This window comes from Colossoma macropomum, unplaced genomic scaffold (genome assembly GCF_904425465.1).
Source record: "Colossoma macropomum unplaced genomic scaffold, Colossoma_macropomum, whole genome shotgun sequence".
NCBI classification, from domain to species: Eukaryota; Metazoa; Chordata; class Actinopteri; order Characiformes; family Serrasalmidae; genus Colossoma; species Colossoma macropomum.
The window spans coordinates 29,874,304-29,895,066 of NW_023494789.1; the positions used below are offsets into that span (position 1 = coordinate 29,874,304).

General features: G+C 37.9%; 1 protein-coding gene across 1 annotated transcript; it reads right to left on the reverse strand.

Annotated features, from left to right (window-relative positions):
- Positions 1-867: 867 nt before the first annotated feature.
- On the reverse strand, positions 868-7,218 carry sec61a1 (SEC61 translocon subunit alpha 1). The gene is made up of 12 exons (XM_036570838.1): positions 7,085-7,218; positions 5,741-5,808; positions 5,571-5,636; positions 5,345-5,423; positions 4,780-4,911; positions 4,438-4,547; positions 4,102-4,255; positions 3,560-3,720; positions 3,139-3,336; positions 2,510-2,701; positions 2,268-2,344; positions 868-2,163 (listed from the first exon to the last, which is right to left on the reverse strand). The coding sequence occupies exons 1-12, from the start codon at positions 7,089-7,091 to the stop codon at positions 1,977-1,979; spliced, it is 1,431 nt and encodes a 476-aa protein (XP_036426731.1). The 5' UTR covers positions 7,092-7,218; the 3' UTR covers positions 868-1,976.
- Positions 7,219-20,763: the final 13,545 nt, after the last annotated feature.

The following is a 20,763-nucleotide window of genomic DNA, read 5'->3' on the forward strand; positions in this document are numbered from 1 at the left end:
ACTCTCTTCTACCTGTATGTTATTCATGATGCTTTTTTATGTACTGTAAAACTGAAATTTATATAAAAAGTCATAAAAATTGTTTTAAAAAATGTAGTTACATAGCAAGAAAAGTAATTTTAATCATAATTTCAAGTCAAGTCAGCTTTATTGTCAATACTACAATATGTACAGGACATACAGAGTATTGAAATTGCATTACTCTCAGACCCCATGGTGTAGCAATAACATTAAATAGACAGTAAACAGGAAATATGTGAATTATATAGACACTAAATAAACACTAAACACTAATCGTAAAAATAAACACTAATTGTAGAAAAATAGAATAATAAAAAAATAATATAAATATAAGAAGGTCCCTGAATTTAACAATAAAGTGACATAAGGCACATACAGATTAAGGTGGGTATAAATAGTGCAATTATAAACAGTAGTGCAATTAGAATGAGTTTATGTAGCAGTTAAAGTGATGAGTGTGTAACAGTCCCTGGGAATGTCAGAGTTCAGTATTGGGGAGTAGGGGTCAGGAACCTGTGTTTGGGTCCAAACTTTGTGTGTGGGGGGGGCCAAAGTAGGGAGCGGGAGAATAAGTAGGTGAATTTATGACACTTCACATAGCCAGCGCTCTTTATGTCCATATTGCATAATCCCACCATAAGCACCTGTCTCTCATGATTTGTTTTAGTTCATTCAGGAGTAACTGGCACTATATTGAGATTACATTTCAACTGCAGACGTGTTTACACAATTACCTTCTGCTGAATAAGCAGGTGAATTCACTGCATTTGACAGGAGAGTTAATCAGCTGTTTATTCATGTTCCTAAACTTTTCATCCACCAAAAAAATTGGCCACAACACTGACAGAGTTTCTCACAAAAAGCGCTTTTATTGGGAATGAGCACTCTTTCCAGAAGATAGATGTTTGGAACAGCATTTCTTTTTACATATTCAAAAACAAGAAGTTATTTTACATGGTGGCACATTTCATGAAATGTCATATATACAGACACTAAGTCAAGAAGACATCAAAAAGTTGTTTTCCTGTTGTAGATAAGTCAAAAATTTGTTAATATTACCACAAGAAGATCCAGGCTATTTCAGTCAGGCAGAGAAGCACCCACCAAAGACAAAGCACTCCTTTTCACTCAGAATCATTTCTGCCTTACTTATGCAGAGAAAAATGCTTCCAGCTTGGGCAACCATACTCATAAAAAAAGAAAAGAAAAAAGAAAAAGAGGGGGACGCTGGACCACACCGCATAGTGTGTTTTACCTTCTTCCTACCAACTTGGTTGGACTGTTCTACAATGCAATCTTCTACAAGTGCATTTGCTTGGATATGGCAAACCTGCTTATATCACAACCAAATGTCCTTTACAAACTAGCAAACATCAATAACGCCATGTGACCATACTGTTGGAGGGACTTTACAGAAAGCTGCCAGGGTCAGAACACCTTTCAGCATGGTTCTGAAGTGTGAGACTGGCAAGACTGTGGGTTAAACACGGAAAACTGAGCCACTGTGTGAAGGTGAGACACACAATGAAGAACTAATGCACTTTAATATTTAGTCTCTCCTCAACACTGCCATCAGTATGTGGAATATTGTAAAGCCAACAAACTGTGGAAGAATCTTAAGATTCTTAAGGGTTTCATGAAATACTTTGGAGAAACAAGGTGGGGCGGTTCAAAAACACAGGCTCACCCAGCAACCCTTTGAGCTCACAGAATCTAGCTTTACAGACTAATCATTGAATATTTCAGAAATATTTCTCTTCCTGACCAAAGAGAACATTTCAAGGCCAAACTGGCCAACAGCAGGGCGTTCTCTCAAGACAGCACTGTTGACAATTGACCACTTCAACTCAAATTGTACAAAAAAAAAATATAAAATAATGATAACACTCATAAAAATAATAAAAGTGTTTGATAAGGTGTCTGTCAGCATATGCATGTGTCCATGTGAAGAAAATTTAGAAGAGTAGGGCTCCCATGCTTCCAACTTCGCTCTGTTCCTTAACAAAGATCTCAAAGTACTGGTAGATGATGGTAACAGCCAATAAAATTCCTGTTCCTGAGCCAATGGCTCCCAGGAAATCAGCCATGACTGACAGACCACCAATGCACAGCCCACCAAATGCAGCTGCTGTGGGGATGTACCTGCACAAAGAGAAGGGTTCAAAATGAAATTTTAGAGCGTTTTTTACAGAAGGATTTAAATTTATAAGCAACAGGTGTGTGCTTGAATGAGTGCAGAGACAAACCTGTTGAGCTCGTGTACCATAGATGTTTCTCTGTGTCCCCTCATCACCATCTGCTGTTCCTTGAGTTGTTTGGCCACCTAAAAGAGAAAGATGAAATCTTTTTCCATATAAACAGCACTCCTCCAACATAAAAGCCCCCCACATCTCTGCACTGTTCTAAATAGATCAGTACTTAGGGCAAGGTCTGCTGATGCAGTTCACAATCACAGAGATTACTCAATGCACTTGCAGATGACACATACATCTTTGGCAGATGATCCAGACACTTCAATCCATGTCTTGGAGAAGAAGGCACAGGATCCCAGCATGAATACAATGTAGATGACAGCATGGACCGGATCCTCCAGGACTGAGCCAAACGATTCCGGAGGAGAGAGATAGTAACACAGGCCTCCTACAGGGTAGGCACGAGCTGGACCACCAGATGATGTATCCTGCAAATAACAGAAAAATAAGAGTTATTGTTTTTCCAAATACAACATTGGGTCTATGATATACTTAATCTATTATTGTATTGCACAACTACAGGCAATTTTCAAAGTTTTACTCATATTTGAATGTCTTCTTTGAAAAACACTCAATTTAGCTGATTTTTTCTCTTTAGAGAAGAAAGGTTCTATTATCATAACTAACAACATGTGCTAATGCAAGGAATCTATTAACAGCGAAAGCAAAGAAACTAAGTACCTAAAAAAGATAATTCTCTGCAAGACATTATTCACAAAAAAAGTTACTAATTTCCTCAAAAAATGACTGACCACTACTAGCAGCATGCAATATAATCAGCTATATCCACATATTCTCATTTATGTATAATAGAAAACATAAATGTGCAATATCTAACCGATTTATGTCCCTATAGGCTACTTACAGACCAGGTTCCCAAAAGGTTGACCAGAAAGTTGCCAGAGAAGCGAGTGGAGAGCATCTGAGAGATCACATAGAGGTTGGACACCAGCGCAGACTGTAGGATGATGGGGATGTTGGAGGTGTAGAAGAGTTTGATAGGGTAGGTGTTGTACTGGCCACGGTAACGTGCAGACTTGATCGGTAAATCAACTCTGAATCCCTGACATTGAGAGTGAAAGAAGTAAAATGTATCATTTTTGTCATTTACATCACTTATTCATTTAATCTATCAAATTATACATACATACATACATACATATACATATATATATTATATATATATATATATATATTCACCCTGAAGTGCGACCTATTATAATCTATTTTTATTCAGTATGTAGCATTATGTCTTACTGCTTTCGTCATTATAAATTATCACTGACCTGGAAGTATATAACCACAGCAAAGACAAAGACTGTAGCGATGAGGTTCATGAGGTTTGGCAGGTTTTGCCTGTAGAAAGCCTCTCTCAGAGCTCGCACTTTATCAGTTCGCGTGGCCAGCAAGTGGAACAGCGCAATAATGGCTCCCTCAAATTCAGTACCTTGGCACAGAAAAAACACAAAAATACAGGTGAGCATTCAAATGTATTCATGCACAAGACTATAACACACTAAATGCATCAAGAAGGTACTTGCCCTAGTATATCCCACTCTTGGTAATGTTCTAATACATTGATTCAGAAATAATTGGGAAGGACGTTAACATTGGAAAAAAAAATCTGCAAATACCAGTCCCAAAACACACACACCATATATATATGCTCACTTGTGGTTTTAATTAGTTTGTGTGGACTTTTGTTAAATTAGTGGATACTTTACCAAAAAGTATAAACTCTGAGGACAGGCCTCTTTATGGTTACATACAACCCATTTTGTTTTGGTCAACACTGAGGTGGAAATACTATGGCATTCTAAATGTGTACCTCTGCCTGTGTTGACTGTTGTTGGGCTGAAAGCTTTCCATACAATGGTCTCGCAGATGTTGGTGGCGATGAAGAGAGAGATGCCTGAGCCCAAGCCATAGCCCTTTTGGAGAAGCTCATCCAGCAGCAGCACTATTAAACCAGCCACAAACAACTACAAAAGAGAAATACAGCCTGAGTCACATTCTATTTATCCAAATTCTTTATACTGTCAGTCAATAACAAGTTAACGTGATACTGGATGTATCCAATTATTAAGATAACAGTAGTAAAGGCATCTGATAGCCAACACAGCATGTCACTCTTCATAACTAAGATGCATGTTTGTTAACTCACCTGAATGATGATGAGGAGACAGATTCCAGCACCCATCTCTGAGGGGTCTCCATACATGCCTGTCATCACATACACGATAGCCTGGCCAATGGTGATGATCATTCCAAACACTACAAACAAATACACAAATACTTGATTAGCATTTTCCTCGGTCTATATAGCCATATCCTGTTTCGAATGCAGCCAGTTCACATGGAATAAGATGGAACATTAAGCAAGAAAGACACACAAATTCAGTTCATTCACCAACCTTTCAGAGTAAAGTCAAAACCTATGAGATATTTCTTCTCTTCTGTCCATAATATTTAAACATAATACAAAAATTACACAAAGCACACTTACATTTCTGAGCTCCATTGAACAGTGCTCTGTCTTTAGGTGTATCTCCAACCTCAATGATTTTAGCTCCAGCCAGCAGCTGCATGATGAGGCCAGAAGTCACGATGGGGGAGATACCCAACTCCATCAGCGTACCTGTAGCAGGTAAACTATTAGACTACAACAACCACAGTAAAACATTAAGCCCATCAAAGAGTAAGCCCCAAACACTGAAGGGAAACATCAGGCTAAACGTCTCATCTGCCACTAGTGTACCGGAGCTGTAAGAAATATTAAGCTAGTAATGGGCCTCTTGCTTCAAGTGGTTGATAACAAAAAGATAAACTCCATGTAAGCAAACATTTTGCCTTGATAAAGCTGTTCCATTTCATGTGCCTTCTAAAAAATGTCACAAAAAGTAGTTCTAATAAAATCTAATCCATTATCAAAGAAACTCATTTAAAAATTCACAAGCAGAAGCTTTAAGTTCCAAGACTTAAAAGTCTGCAAGTACTAGAAAATATCTTATGGCAACACAATAAGGATGGCACACTGATGTAATAATGCTTATACATAAACAGATACTTACCCCTGTTAGAGGCCAGAATGACTCTCATCCAGTAGAATGGATCGGCTGAGTCTGAAGACATGATCCCAAAAAGAGGGATCTGAAAAAGAGAGAATAAGACAAAATATGTGTTAGGGTCAATCAGAACATGCAACTTGGGAGTACATGAAAGTATGTGACCCCTGCAATGGTGAGCTTTTTAAGATACTGACAGTTAAGCCTGACTATAATAATAAAACAATTATACCTGACAGCACACAAGAAAGATGAACAAAGTGATGGCTGTCCATAGCACCTTTTCCCTGAACTGGATCTGAAAGTACAATCACAGCACAAGGAACCGTTTTAAAAGACAATTTACTACACAGTCCTGGCTTATCAGAGACAAAAAAGATAAAAGTACAGTAATATAAATACCTTTCTTTCTGGTTTCTGAATTTCAGGTAAAACCGCACAGAACGGTTTAATCACCTCCAAGAACTTAACTGAAAGCAGAGTAAACAAGGTTGTGAGAAACGACAAAAGGCAGTTGAGCTGATCAATGTATTATGTTGATTAATGAATTTTGACAAATGGAGATAATCAAAAAGAAATGAACATGATCCTTTTATTACTTAAGGCAAGGGTCACCAAGCGGGAGCACACTCCAAAAAACTTCTATACTGTTTGAAGGCTGAGAATAACTGCTTAAACAACTGGAATCAGATGTACTACTGCCTGAACGGAATGAAAACAGCCACAACAGCCTTCGAAGGATAACTGGTGACCCCTGACTTAAGGAGTTTCCTTGAACTCCTAAGCATAAACATCTCGCGTACGCCCCTTGTCGACACAAAATCAGAAAAAAACATTTTCAGACAAGTTTCATTGTATGTACTTGTGTGTTCAATGTGTGCAAGCCAAAGTGGAACGGAAAATGGACTGATTTGTTAAGGTGCTAAAGCCTCGTCATCAGAAGAGAAATTTAGTCAGCGTTAGCGAAGGTCCATAAACTGGCACAAAGCAGAATGGACAACAGTTGACTAATTTCATAGGGTTCATTTCAGTAATATGAACAATGAAAAAGAATACCTAAACCCTGCCTTTTAGTCGAATACAGATATGAAATAAATGTAACAGGACTAATGTTAACTTACCCTATATAGGTTAGCTAGGTGGCTAGCTAGTTCTAAAGCCTTATTCCCAACCCATCTTCCGTTTAGCTTAGCTAAGCTAAACGCCCGACCTGACTTGGGCTGCTTATGTTGCCTACTTTAGCTTAGCTAACATATGTTATTGAATGGTCAGTTATGTCATGCCAGACATTTAACCTAGCTAGCTAACGTTATTAATCACGTCATTTACATTTTTCAAACAGCAAGGTTAACGTTAAGCTGTCCACGCTTACACTGAGCGAGCCAGTTAACGTTAGCTCGTATTACCAGTTAGCCAGCTAGCAAACTTTAAAAAGTAAAATTAAATAAGAAATTAAAAGGTTCAGTGCAAATTAGACGCCTTATAATAAACCCAACGTGGAAAAATAACTAACGTTATCGAGAAAAAGCGAACTTCTACTCTGATAAATTTAATTAAGCCGTCTTCACTGAAAACTAGCTAACGCTAACGTTAGCTAACATTCAATCAATGAATGTCAGTGCATTATCACTCGTAAGCTAGCTGGCTAGTCTGTCCGATAAATCAGAAATATAGTTAGTTATTGGGCATTGCATAAATAAGAAAGTTGGTTAAAGAAGCAGACGCTTCTCCAGCAGCGTTACTCACTAGCCATGGTGTTCTTTCCCGTTAAAGTCGTTGAGAATCTGAGCTCCCCGTGCGGAGCCGCCGGCGCTGTATCACCGCCGCGTTGTGAGAGGAAGCGCTTTAGAGACACGTCAACACTACACGGGCTCTGCTACGTCACTCGGGCCGCTCGAGAACCACCGGCTCTTTCCGACAGGCTCACTGAACGGTACGGTGGGAATCGGCTCACTTGGTTACGCTGAATCGGTTCAACGAGGATTCAATTTGATGTGAAATGTCCTGGCGTATTAATATTTACTCGCGAAAAGCCAGTTTTAGAAAAGCCAGTTTTAGGCAGCGCTATGCGTGAAAACATTGCGATAAAACGCCCAGGACTCGACACAGGGCTTAGTCTACCGTTCCTCTCTCCCACAGTTGTTTTCCACGTAATTGCTGAATAATAACGATGTAATAACAAAGAACGCTGTTGTTCAAAATAATTAAATATTTTGAGAAATAGGCAAATATTTTGAGAAATATTGTTCCTTAGTAATTAATGCTCGACAGTAGAAAAGTGAGATTGAGTGAAGCATGCACAAAAGACTAATATACAGTAAAGAAAAACTGAGCCAAATATCTAAAGAACTGCTCTTTTTGGGGAACGGATCCAAAAGAACCAACTCTCTAAATGACGGAGTGCCTTTCGCTGCAGATGGAATGGCTTCACTGGAAGAGCTTCACTACAGCTAGTAGAGGTGATGCATTTTCACATTTCAAGATGCTAACGTCCTTCTGTCCATCCTACACAACAGAAACCATATAAAATTCAGCGGTGTGGTGTTATTTCTGCATATGACTGTAGTATAATTCTACTGTTAGTTTGGTTTAATGTCCAATTAACTTAATCTGTTTGGTTTGATTCTCACTCACTGTATTTTAAGGTAATGTAAAACACATACTTATTGATTGATGGATTGATTGATTGATGTCTGTCGTTATGGGCGATTAGGGTTATTCATGTTCATGACTACATACTGACCTGTAGAGGACCACCAATTAACAAATAAAGGTCATAATTCAATATGGTGTACAAAGAACACAAGTTTGTTCATTCTCAGTTATAAAAGTGTGTGCAGGCTATTGAACAAGCCATATCTGCCTAATACAGCAGAGCCTGATTGCTTTTCACCAGTGGGTGTCAGCAAAAGCCAGGAGAAGGTGCAGAGCTGAGCTGTTAATCGCTGAAGGGCCCTAATGGACGTCAGCTGTGTGACCAATAGAGTGCAACCAGTTCTCCTTTCTAAAGAAAACTGCTGTCAGGTCAGCTGAGGATAATAATGATTGCATTGCAGATGGCGGAACAGCAATTTTGCAGTTGAGGACAAGCTGATCTCAAAAACACAAAGTCAAGCACTTGATCAGCAGACATTTCTTCAGTAGCCTGCTTACGTACCATTCTCTCTTGTACATGTGTAGTGTTCTGTGGGTGTGTTCTGGTACATTTTAGGCCAGAAATGACAGGGCTAACACTAGGACCAACTAAATGTATAGTGCACTGTAAATAAAGAAATATGAAGAAAACAGTGAATATTATCATTCACTGTGTCTGCATGTAATCTCACTCTCTGTCTGTACAGTCTGATGAAGAATGCTGGTGTTTGTCAGACCTCAAATGTTAAAATTGGAGTATTTCTCTTTGTCTCTTTTGCACTTTCATTTTCTTTTTGCTAAATTTCATTGTCCATCTCTGTCTCTCTCCTTCTTTTTCTCCTCTCATGTTCAACTTCAGTATAACTTCATCAGTATGACTGTGTCTAGTACAGTATTGCCAAAGCAATGTAATAATCACAATAACGGCAACAACTATAGCAAACAGTAACAATAATAACAATATTAATGACTATAATTATAATAAAATCTTATCCTTAAAATCATTTAATTATACAAATTAGAAAAGTAATGATATATTTGTATTTGTTTATACATACATATGGTGTGTAGTGTTGGGGGTCAGAAGGGTGGGGGTATGGGGGGGTGTTTCTGTCTCTCAGGCAGTGACATGTTGTTACATATTTAGCAGTGAAGAGAGCCTTCTCCGAGACTGATTAGTATTTTTTTAACTTATGATAAGTTTTCAAAATATGGGTTCAGCTTTTTAAAATTCTTTATGAAAGTTTTGCATGCCTGTTTGAATTTTTCACAATGAAGAAGAAAGTGCATCTCTGTCTCAACCTCACCCTTCATACAGTGAACACACAGTTTTCTCTCTCTGGGCAGCCTGGAATTTTTATACCTGCCCTTTTCTATGGCCAGACTGTGGTGACTGAGTCTGAACTTTGTCAGGATCTGACTGTGCTTTGTATCTCTTACAGTCAGGAGATTTTAGGACCTGATAACTTTCTAGTTTACATAGAGTTAAAATTTTCTTTTCTCAATATTCAAAATAATTATTCTTGCTGTTTTTAATGACATTATTGATGTTTAGTTGAGGCTGTAGAGCAGTGCTGGAGTGAGACTACTTTTTGTTAGGAGCTGTTAATAAAGAGTTAATCTCTGAGCCAGCTAACTGAGGAAACTCTCTCTCTCTCTCTCTCTCTCTCTCTCTAGTAATCCTTCTCTGTCTCTCTCTCTCTCTCTTTCTGTCTCTGCCTCTCTTCCTCCCTCTCCCTCTCTCTTGTGCAGGTGACTCTTTTATTGTGCTGTGGGTCACAGGGGGGCACACTAGTTAAACTTCATCTAAACTGGGTCACAGTGTCCATCCAGCAGTTCAGCCCTTCTTTCGCTTTCTCCTCCTTCGGGTTACATTGGGCAGAGGCAGTGCCCAAAGGAGGAGAAAGTACATAGTGTACACAGCACTATGTCCATACACAAAAGATGCACAAGAAGGTACCTTTTTGACACCTGTGGTGTTCCAGATAGTTAATGAGAGTGAGGTAAATTCCTCACTCTCATTAACTATATAACATATTATTTTGCATAGTGGATAATTCATAGTAGTTACAGAATAATAAACCCGCAGTTTAAGGAGTTAAATTGACATTTCAGGCATTGCTTTAACACTGTTGATTGGCTTGCTGTTGGCTTGTGTCACATTTAAACACTAAACCACTGCCGCTGCTCTGAGAAAGTCCTAATAACTGATTAATAAGCCTAGGGGTCAAAGGGTAAATTTCCATGTTATCTTATACTCATAATTAAATTACATGGATTACAAGCACCTATTAAGGCCATAAGGATGTGAAATGTGTGATTAACCCAGGTCAATAAAATGTGCGTTACTAATCAGTTTGATCAAGAGATGAAAGAATGGAGAGATTGAGGAACTCTCTCTCTTTACCCCATGCATGTTTCATGTTAGTGTCAGGAAGGAAGAAACTGTAGTGAGTAACACATGTACACGTACAGAAGCAGGTGAACTTTTGGATGCAGCTGACTGAATGTCTGTTCTTCGTAAATGCTCATGCTAAAAAGATTCAAACTTGACAATGTCAGACATAAATAGTGAAGTGTATATATATATATATATATATATATATATATATATATATATATATATATATATACATCTCACAGACCCATATTTTATTCACAGTAGAACATAGAAGCACCCGGGTGCTTCTTCTGCAAAGCCATGCTGTTGGGATGGATGCAGTATGTGGTTTAGCATTGTCTTGCTAAAATATGCAAGGCCTTGCCTGAAAGAAACATTGTCTGGATGGGAGTGTGTGTTGTTCTAAAACCTCTATATCGCTACTGTCAGGAGAAAACCTTGTATCTCCAAAATGATAACTTTATAGAAGAAGGAAAAAAACCTACTTTACTTTTAATGTAAATCAATGGAACTAGACTTTTTTACAAGTAATTTTGGGCCGTTTCTTTTGGTCCATTCTTCATAAAATTTACACACAATATGAAAGGCTACAGGCCTTTTCAATTTATGTCAAAAACTGAAAAACGACAAAAATGGAGATACAAGGTTTTCTTCTGACAAGAGTGATATACTGTTCGGGATTGATAGTGCCTTTCCAGATGTGTAAGCTGCCCACACCATAGGCATTAATGTAACCTCATACCATCAGAGGTGCAGGCTTTTGAACTGTGCACTGATAACAAGCAGGACACGGCGTCTGTGGTTTCCAAAAAGACTTTGATTTTGATTCATTCGACCACATAACAGTTTTTCATTTTGCCTCAGTCCATTTTAAATGAGCTTTGGCCCAGAGAATACGGCGGCGTTTCTGGATTGTGTTGATATATGGATTTTTCTATGCATGATACAGCTTTAACTTGCATTTGTGGATTGTGCAGCAAACTGTGTTCAGAGACAGTGATTTCTGGAAGTGTTTGTGAGCCCATGCAGTGATTTTCAGTACAGAATCATGCCTGTTTTTAATGCAGTGCCTCCTGAGGGCCTGAAGATCACGAGCATCCAATAGTGATGACGTTGTCCGTTGACATTGTCCCTTGCATACAGGGATTTCTCCAGATTCTCTGAATCTTTTGATGATATTATGTACTGTAGATGATGAGCTATCCAAAGTCTTCGCAATTTTATGTTGAGGAACATTTTTCACAGATTGGTTAACTTCTGCCCATCTTTGCTTCTGAGAGACTCTGCCTCTCTTAAATACCCAGTCATGTAAGTTAGTTGCATATTGCTCCTCCAGTTGTTTTTTATTAGTACCACTTACTTTTCCAGCCTTTTGTTGGCCCTGTCACAACTTTTTTGAGATTCGTTGATGCCATCAAGTTCTAAATGAGTTAAGGTTTTTCATGAAATGTCTCACTTTCACATTTATCTACATTTTTCAGGAGACTTGATTTCAGTTTTTCAAAGAAATGTGCAGGGATATTTTTTCACACCTCCAAAGTTCAGTCTTAGAAATTGGGTGTATTTTCTGCTTCTCAAGATCCAAGTAATCTCACACACATTTAATGATGTTGAGGTCTGGACTCATAGTGTTGATTTGTCTTCTCACAGTAGAAGATGGACAATAACACCTGTGAGTTTTTTCAGATCTGAAGTAAGAGTGGAGCTTGACTTTCTCCTCTCTCTCAAAGATGAAACTATTAGGTACTGTTTATCTGATGGTGCCAGTTTTGGTGGTCTACCAGGGAATCATTACACAAAGCAAGATTTCTCAGTTAGCCAGACAACTTAAGCCCAAAGCTGAGGACTGTCCCTTAGCTCTTTTCTTATTGGACAGACTCGACTTTGGGCTTAGGTGTTCTGGCTAAACCGAAAAAGCCTGCTTTGTGAAATACCCTCCAGATCTTCCATGATTGATAGGAGTCCTATTTTCTCTATATCTTTTAATCATTTTTATGAAACCTATTTTGCTTTGTCTTTCCCCTTCCTTATGCAAGTGGATTATCTATGTCCAATCTCCTCAGAAAGATATCTTGAAAAATGAATAATTTGTATTTAATGGCCATTAGTCTCTGACTTTTGGAGAGTAATTTTTATTTATTTATTTATGTAAAAGGCTACCTTAAATTGTCATTTTCAGAAAACGTATAGGTGTGAATTTCCATTAAGACAAAAGAGGGCTACTTTGAAAAATGTAAAATAAAAATAGCTTAGATTGGTTTAACACTCTTCTGCTGTATAGTTCCACGTGTTATTACTGTATATGTCTGCTTGGTACTGTACACAGCTGAAGACAAATGTGCTCAGAGCTCTGATGACTCAGCAGAGTGGAAGCAGGAGACAGAAGGGTGTGTCCACTGAGTTTACTGTGTGTTTACTGTTGCTGGAATCTGTGACGTAGCGCTGTACAGATTGGAAAGAGTGAAGTCAGAGTCACATCATGTCACAAAAGTGACTCAGTGGGCCATGAATCCCCATCACACACACACACATACCACAACCACCAACCCCACTGACTCTGATCCACTGAAACCCTGCTTTGAGTAAACAGCTCTGGATTATTCCAGATTATTCCAGATTAAAGCCTTCATCTGAATCTGGTGTATGTTTATGCCCTGACACACACTCACATCGCACTGGGGAATTCACTGAGTCAGAACTGTTCACAGCAGAGGTGATAGGAACAGTGTTTAATACTTCTAAAAGCTACGTCACAGAAAGTTTTTAATGGAATGATTGTGAAAATCTTCCCTGATGCCTAAGACATTGCTTTGGTCACACATTCTCCTGGCTCTGACTTTTGTAAAGACTCCGTTTCCCAGAACTCTCTGGAAGATCACATGATCCATGAACATCTACGATCCACCAATCACCATTCCTGTTCACCTGTGAGTATATAAGCCCGAGCTTCAGAATAGGGTGTTCGCGAGGTATAGCTTCTCTCTGTAGAGCTGCTGAGAGCTATATATATATATATATTTATATATATATATACATGATATATTGATATATTGTAATATATGTAATATATATACATATAATATATAACATAACATTTCTTTTTCAAAAACCTTTCTTTCCAAATTATTGGTATTGGGTATTGGGTTGATACTGTTTTATTACAGTATGATTGAAGTCGTTTTAAATCCTCACAATAATCTGTGTGTGTGTGTTCAGGCTGTGGTAATCAGTGAAGTTTCAGGTTTTATCTGTGTATCTGAGAGTGATATAACAAAGCTGCAGCTATGTAGCAGTAAGAGCAGATGGCTGGAGAATCAATAATCTGAGTTATGAAATATCAGCCACACTGCACACAGCTTACAAACCAGAGAGACTGCTTATGAGTGAATGTCTAGTAGAATCATTTGAATTAGAAGAGTAGTAGCTACACTATATGTCCAAGAGTTTGTAGACAACTGCTGATCCATCAGTTCTTCTAAAATCAATGGTATTAATAGAGAGTTTGTCCCCCTTTGCTGCAGGAACAGCCTCTACTCTTCTGGGAAGGCTTTACATTAGGCACTGGACAATTGTGGTAAGGATTTGATTGCATTCAGACTTAAGAGCATTAGTGAGGTCAGGCACTACTGTCGGATGATTAGAAGTGGATCATAAATGCCTCTCCAACTGGAGCTCCATCACACCACAGGTCCACTGCTCCACAGCCCAGTACTGGGGAGCTTTATATCCCTTTAGGCAACACTTGGCAGTGGGCATGGTGAGCTCATGCACGTCTGTTCCAGTGCATCTCATTCTATTAACAGGCTTTTCTATAGAGACTATACAAATTGTGTGAGCACAGCTGAGTACCTCTGTCAGAATTGCTGCACCATTTAAAGTGGAACGGAAAAGTTCAAGACAAGAAGCTGGTGGACAGCTGACTTTAGCTTCATATCACAGAAGAATTAGGGGTGGGCAATAATAAATTATCGTCGCATGCCCCCTTTTTTGAAGGCATATAATTCCCTAGATTTAACCAAAGCCCAGCAGTGAGGTTGCTGAACTTTACTATTAATAAAATAGCACAGTAAAATTGTGTAAATCTGGAGAAGTTGTCTTTGGTTGCTATTTTGCCTGAATGTACCTGTCTGCTATGAATGTATTAAAGCTATATATGTTTTAGGCCAAAAGCTTGTCTCAAAAGTATTGTTAAACAATATATCATGTATTTGTTAGCATTTCATGTAATTTCATCTCATATTAAGGATAGCTTAAGAGTCATTTAACTCTACAAATGTCTGGTTCCTATCACTATATTTGATTCCTATATTTGATTGATTAATTTTCTCTAGAATGGAACATTTCACGTCAAACCACTTAGAGTGACTTTGTTTGTATCTTAACCATTTAATTACACAGAAAATGTATAAAATCCCACTTTAATGATTTGATTTCTCCTTTAAATCTCCATCCTGTCAATATGTTGCCCACAAAGTCATTCATTCAGTTGACTGATTAATCCCTGTTTGACTTTCAAAACTTTATAAATATAGACAAATGTGAATGTTGTGTTGAGATTGGAGCTCTAGAGTTATAATGTGTCATTGTACACTGTGTGTGTGTGTGTGTGTGTGTGTGTGTGTGTGTGTGTGTGTGTGCGTGTGTGTGTGTGTGAACTCTTTTTTTTCGGCTGTGTTAATGCTGTTTTATATCCTTTGCCCCGTCAGCATTTCAGTGAACTTTGTTCAGGGAGTGAAGGATGACATGTTCATGATCACGGCCAGGGCTAAAGAAAAAAAACTCCACCACAACACCAGCCATATTGATTTTTCTTCATCTTTTCTTTGTATATGTCTCTCTCTTTCTCTCTCCCCCTGTACCCACGTTATCTCTGTTTTTCAGTCGTTCAGTGACAGATGACAGATGGGGTCAATAAAACAGTGGTGCTGCTCCACTCTCAGCGTCATCACTCACCCTCTTTACTGCACATGCTCTGTAAGAGATTGTGCACTTTGCTCTCAAATGCAGATGCACATACTTTTTTACACTTTTCCAACAATTTCAATAGCAGATTAAAAAACAATATACAGTTATATGCAGCAGCTTGAATTACATGTTTTTTGATTTTCTGAAAATAAGTGAACACATTCTCTACAGGGACTTAAATATGGCGTTTTTCTACATATTTTATTGCAGAGTGTGCAGAAGTGTGTTCTCTTTAGAGTTTGCTTACTTACTTTCATGTCGAAAATCAACAAAACAAGTGATTTGACAAGGGGTGCCAACTTTTGTGTTTTATATAATCATACATTACAATAATAAGGGGCTAACAAAAATACAAATTATTATAAAATGTATAAAAAAATTAAAAAGGGTAAATGAAACAAATACAAAAAAGTAATTACTTCTAAGAACGACATCCAGACTCTTTATTTCTAACAAATTTCCACAAACATATACACATACAGCTTTACTAACTTAATGTCCAAAAGTATCCAGACATCTGTTACAGTAAGTGAATTTATATACTTTAGAATGGTGCAGCAAAAAAATCAAATGTATGAATTTTTCCATTTCCTCCAGATGTAGTCAGTCAGCCAAGATACTACTAGAAGTCAATAGCACCTAGTCTTTTCCGTCAATACCTGGCGAAAATCTCTCTCAAACCACATGCAGGTCTTCATCAAGGTTGTTTACAGCACTTGTCAATATGACATAAAATATAATATAAAGTAAGATTTAGCTATGGAAATGAATACAACTTTACAGAGTAGCTGAACGCATTATGCTGCCATTTTAGGCAACAGGTGTTGTGCCAAATTTTGTCTTTCCTTAATATGCATTCACATCATGTAAGCATATGGATGCTACAGATTACGTTCGTAATTTCTCTTTACTTTCATTATTCAAAACCTGTTAATATTGAATTTCAAACTGAAGACATGTATAAACAGAAATGACAGAAATAACATAATCTGTGCACAAATGGGATTGGAATTTGCAGGGGAGTCAAAATTTTGCACAGCACTTGTTAAAAATGGTTGCACACTGCGTTTAGCTACACTGTGAAGTTTTGTTCATTTTTATAGCTCATACCATGTCCTAAACTACATAGATAAGTCTTGTCTATAGACCTGGATGCAGTCTGAGTGAGCTGAAAGATATTTTTGGCATGCATAAATGAAAAATATTTAGGTGACTATTTACTTCTAGTGCTTGTTAGCAACGTTAGCCTTGTATCTCCAGTGTTAAATAAAAAAGCTAAATTTAGACACCAAATTACACTGGGGTAGGTAAGAGCAAAAATGCCTTTTCACACATATACCACTCGTATAATCTCCATAGAAAAGCACTGAAAATAGAATGAGGCCCCCAGAAGCAGCTGCACGTGATGCCACCATGCCCAAAAGCATTGGCTAGAGGTTATACTGCGTTCTCTGGAGTAAAGGAGCTCCATACAATATCTTTGGGTGGCTTTTGTGATCCAGAACTACCCATCTAACTCACTCTCCCACTACCAAATCAAAACAGAGGAGAAAAAACAATATGATACATGGAAGAATTAAAACAAAGAACCATAAAACCCTTTAAATGATAGGGGGAAGCCACTACTTAAATTATAGGGGGAAAGCAGTGTTTTTTTGACCAGTAGTTGGTGCCTGTGGATTTTTTTAATAAAATTGGTGATTGCTTTCTTGATTGTAAAAGATCGCAATAATAACTTCTCTGAGAGCTGAACCAAGCTTTAACTCTCAGAGACAAGCCCAAGGACGCACATAGCCTTGACTTGGGAAAAAAAACCAGGACAAAGTTACAAAAATGTACTTTTGATTTCAAACTGGGACAGAGCGTAGGATAGAAAGCGAGAGATAATAAAGCGGGTTGTGTAATCGCAGTGATAGCAGCAGATTATTATGGATGAGGTCAGAGGTCAATGGCTTAGGTGAGAACATACCACAATGCATGTTGGATTGCTTATGAGCTGCATACCTCATTTTACAGCTTCATGACAGGTTTTACAGTGGCATACTAAACGTTATTAAGACTGTAGGAATGTGAATTCCACAGAGTTTCTGCTGAATGAATAAAATGTATTACTTCAAAGTCTACTGTGTATATATGTGTGTGTATGTGTGTATGTATGAATACAAGTATGTGTGTGTGTGCTAAAGGAATAGCTCCACCAAGCATGTGTGCATGACTAACAAAGAATACAGGGTGGTAAACTATGCCTATTAGAGCTAGGCCCACATGGTGTCACATGGTGGAGAAAAAAGGAGAAAAAACTCACATCCTCAAAAATGCTAATTTCTGCTAGCACCCCCAGTGGGATTGCCAATAGTATATTAGCGCTAAGCTAACTCTGGTTTACATGAAAATTTTCAGGCTATTCTAACACATCTAAAGCTTGTAAAACATATTCTTTTTATTTGAAACTTGGAGCAGACATAAACTTTGGCAACATTTTTTTTTATTTTTGTCCTAATCCAATGAAATACACTTTTGTAAAAGTTATATATTGATGGCACCTCTCCAATATATAATATGGGGAAACTCGGTGTGCTTCTGTTCAGACTGGGCAAATAGCCTGCTTTCAGTGGTGTTCGGTATTTTTACTCTAATAAACAGCATCTTATAGTTCAGAGGCAGCTTCGTTTGCCTCATTATTTTACACATTGCCCTTCCAAATTTATTTTTTTATTTATTAATTTTTTTTTATTTATTTATTTATTTGATGGGGGCAGTTAAAAGCTATGGACATATATATTTTACCTTATTCTTGCCAGTTTCACAGTTGCCATCACTGTTTTGGGATTCCAACAACAGACAGAAACCTGGTTAGTCTATGGCTTGTCTTCACAGTCTAGGATTTCTAGAAAGACTAGAGTGACATTTTTGTACAGAAACTGGATCTGCATATTAAAAACAGAAATTAAAACGTGATTGGATTCCTCTATCATTTCATAATTATATTGGTTATAATTATATTAATCAGATGTTTAAGGCCTTCTGTTCAGCTCCCGAAGGCCTAACCAATGAAGAACCAGCTTGGCCATATCTATCTAGATACCACAGGAAAGAAATTCAGATAGAACAATTTTCTTGTCATTTTAAGATTTTTAACCCTTTCCAAACTGTTCCATTCACTTCCATTAATTCATTAATCAGCTTTTTTCTATTAATTTCATTCTTTAAACTACAAGTGCCCACATGACATCCCAAACTTCGATCCTTAACTCTCATAACTACATAAAAAGTTCCATAGTAGTTCCTGAACAATTTATAATGGTTTTACGTTATAAGATCAATAAGTGAATAATAGCTAACTATTTTAAAAACTGAACAGTAAACATGCTGGAATAATGCTGTTCAGTGAGGTCCCATGATGGTGATGATAGGCACTATGCTTTTACTCCTGTTATTATATTAAGAATGGCACTCGACTCCTTCTTTAACTAAAACAACGACATTAAACTAAAACAAAAGTAAACAAATGAAGGAACTGATCAAGAAAGAAAGAAAAATAAAGAGAGAGTGCTTAACTCCACAAAGAACACACAGTCCTTTTGAGCAAGGAGAAAAAGAAAGTGTGGTATAACTTTTTTTTTTTTCAGGATGCGTCCCAAAAATGTCAGGAGCATTTCTGGGTTTGTGAGCTGACCAAGTTTTTCCTCATATCCTGTTCCAGAGCTGGATAAAAATACTGAAACTGTTGCCATAGTGATTCATCACTATTACAAAACCAATTCCCATGGCAACAAGGGAGGAAAGGGGATTGTAGGGCAGCTGGGAAAATGCCGATTTACATACACACACAAACTCACACATACTCACATTGTTGATTCAAGCAAATTATGTTTGCTCTTGTTTCTGATGTCTTTGAACAAGCTAGAACAGTGGTAAAACTAGAATAAGAATACTCAAAAGAAAAAAAAAAAGAAAAAACCCTCCTCCTGTCTCCTTGTGTACCAGGTTAGTGGTGCTGTAATGCAGGCTAATGGCTGAAGTAAATAATTTTTTTTTTTTAAGTTATCATATCTACCCATGAGCCATGGATGTGAAATTGTGTAAGTAGAGATAACAAGAGTCGAGTAAAGATGTTAGGCCCCAATGCTTTACGGATCCCAGTGCTATTCGCTCACTTACACTGCTGGTAGTTACAAACTATAATTATTTCAGACCATGAGGGCCAAATGCTAGTCATTATAGGGTTTAGCAGTACTTAGTGTAGTTTTTGCTTTGATTCCGCTCAGGAAGTGCTGGATAGAGAGATGAATCTAGCTGCGGTTGAATTAACAGTGTTTAATCAAAGTATGGAAAACAGCAAAGCGGACATTGCAATGTCCATCTAGAACTGGAACTAGGCAGCCCTGCTTTAAACATACATTGAATTAAGTGAATAGAGGGAATTGAATTAGGACTAGATTACTCAACATCTGCCCAGATTTTCATTCATTCAAGCCTGAAGCTGCACTACAGATTAGTGAGTAGGATTAGTTCTGAATAGTTTTTTTTATTCGGCATGTACATCTTTAATCCCAATCACTCCTATTTCACCCCCATATACACACACATATAGCACACAGGCACGTGTTAATTTGCCTCAGTTTAAGTGTACAATATATTACTTGCACAATATAGCATTTTGGTGACTGTGTGAAACAAGTGTGATTGTGTGTGTATCTTCACACAGTATGACAGTCACTTTCTGTTCCTCTTTACATGCGGAAAATCCGGTTGTGAATGGAAGAGTGTTTAAATATTGCTTTGGTGAAGCCATTGTCACAACGCAAGCTTGTTAAGTGGTCATTTAATTTTAGGCTAAGTGTCTTAAAGAAGTTTTGGGACTACATGCTCATGTTCATGGCTGTCAGCACAGCCGAGCAAAGCTAAATCAATGGCTGGAGACAGAATATTTCGATCACAAACCGCTCTAGAAAGTGCTCCCTGGTGCTACCAATTGCAAAAATGGTAGTGAAAGCAGTTTTTCAGATCACAGGACAGTTTTTATTTCCCTATTGTAACAATTCAATCATTGTTTGAAATGCAGTTATCTTACTCCAGCCCATTTACTTCAATGCCTACTGCAAACATCCCATAATCACAAATTTGATGGTTCTGCCAATAAACATGATGTGGAATCGCTTCTTCATAATTCAGCATGACTAAAGTGATTCAGTCTCACTCAATAAACAAGCTACTTTGTCAGCTAAACTTCCATAAAACAGCAGCACCATGACTGTGTGACCTCCTGAGTCCCGCAATGCAAGAGCATCCTGCTGTGTGAACCTCTCCTTTCTCTGCAGAGGCCTCTCATTCATGATGGTACGGGCTCTTCAGGCTCTGGCTAGGCTCAGTGTCTGCTTTTAAGTAAACATACTCGTCTGCAGTCTTCACCAGAGCCTGCCTA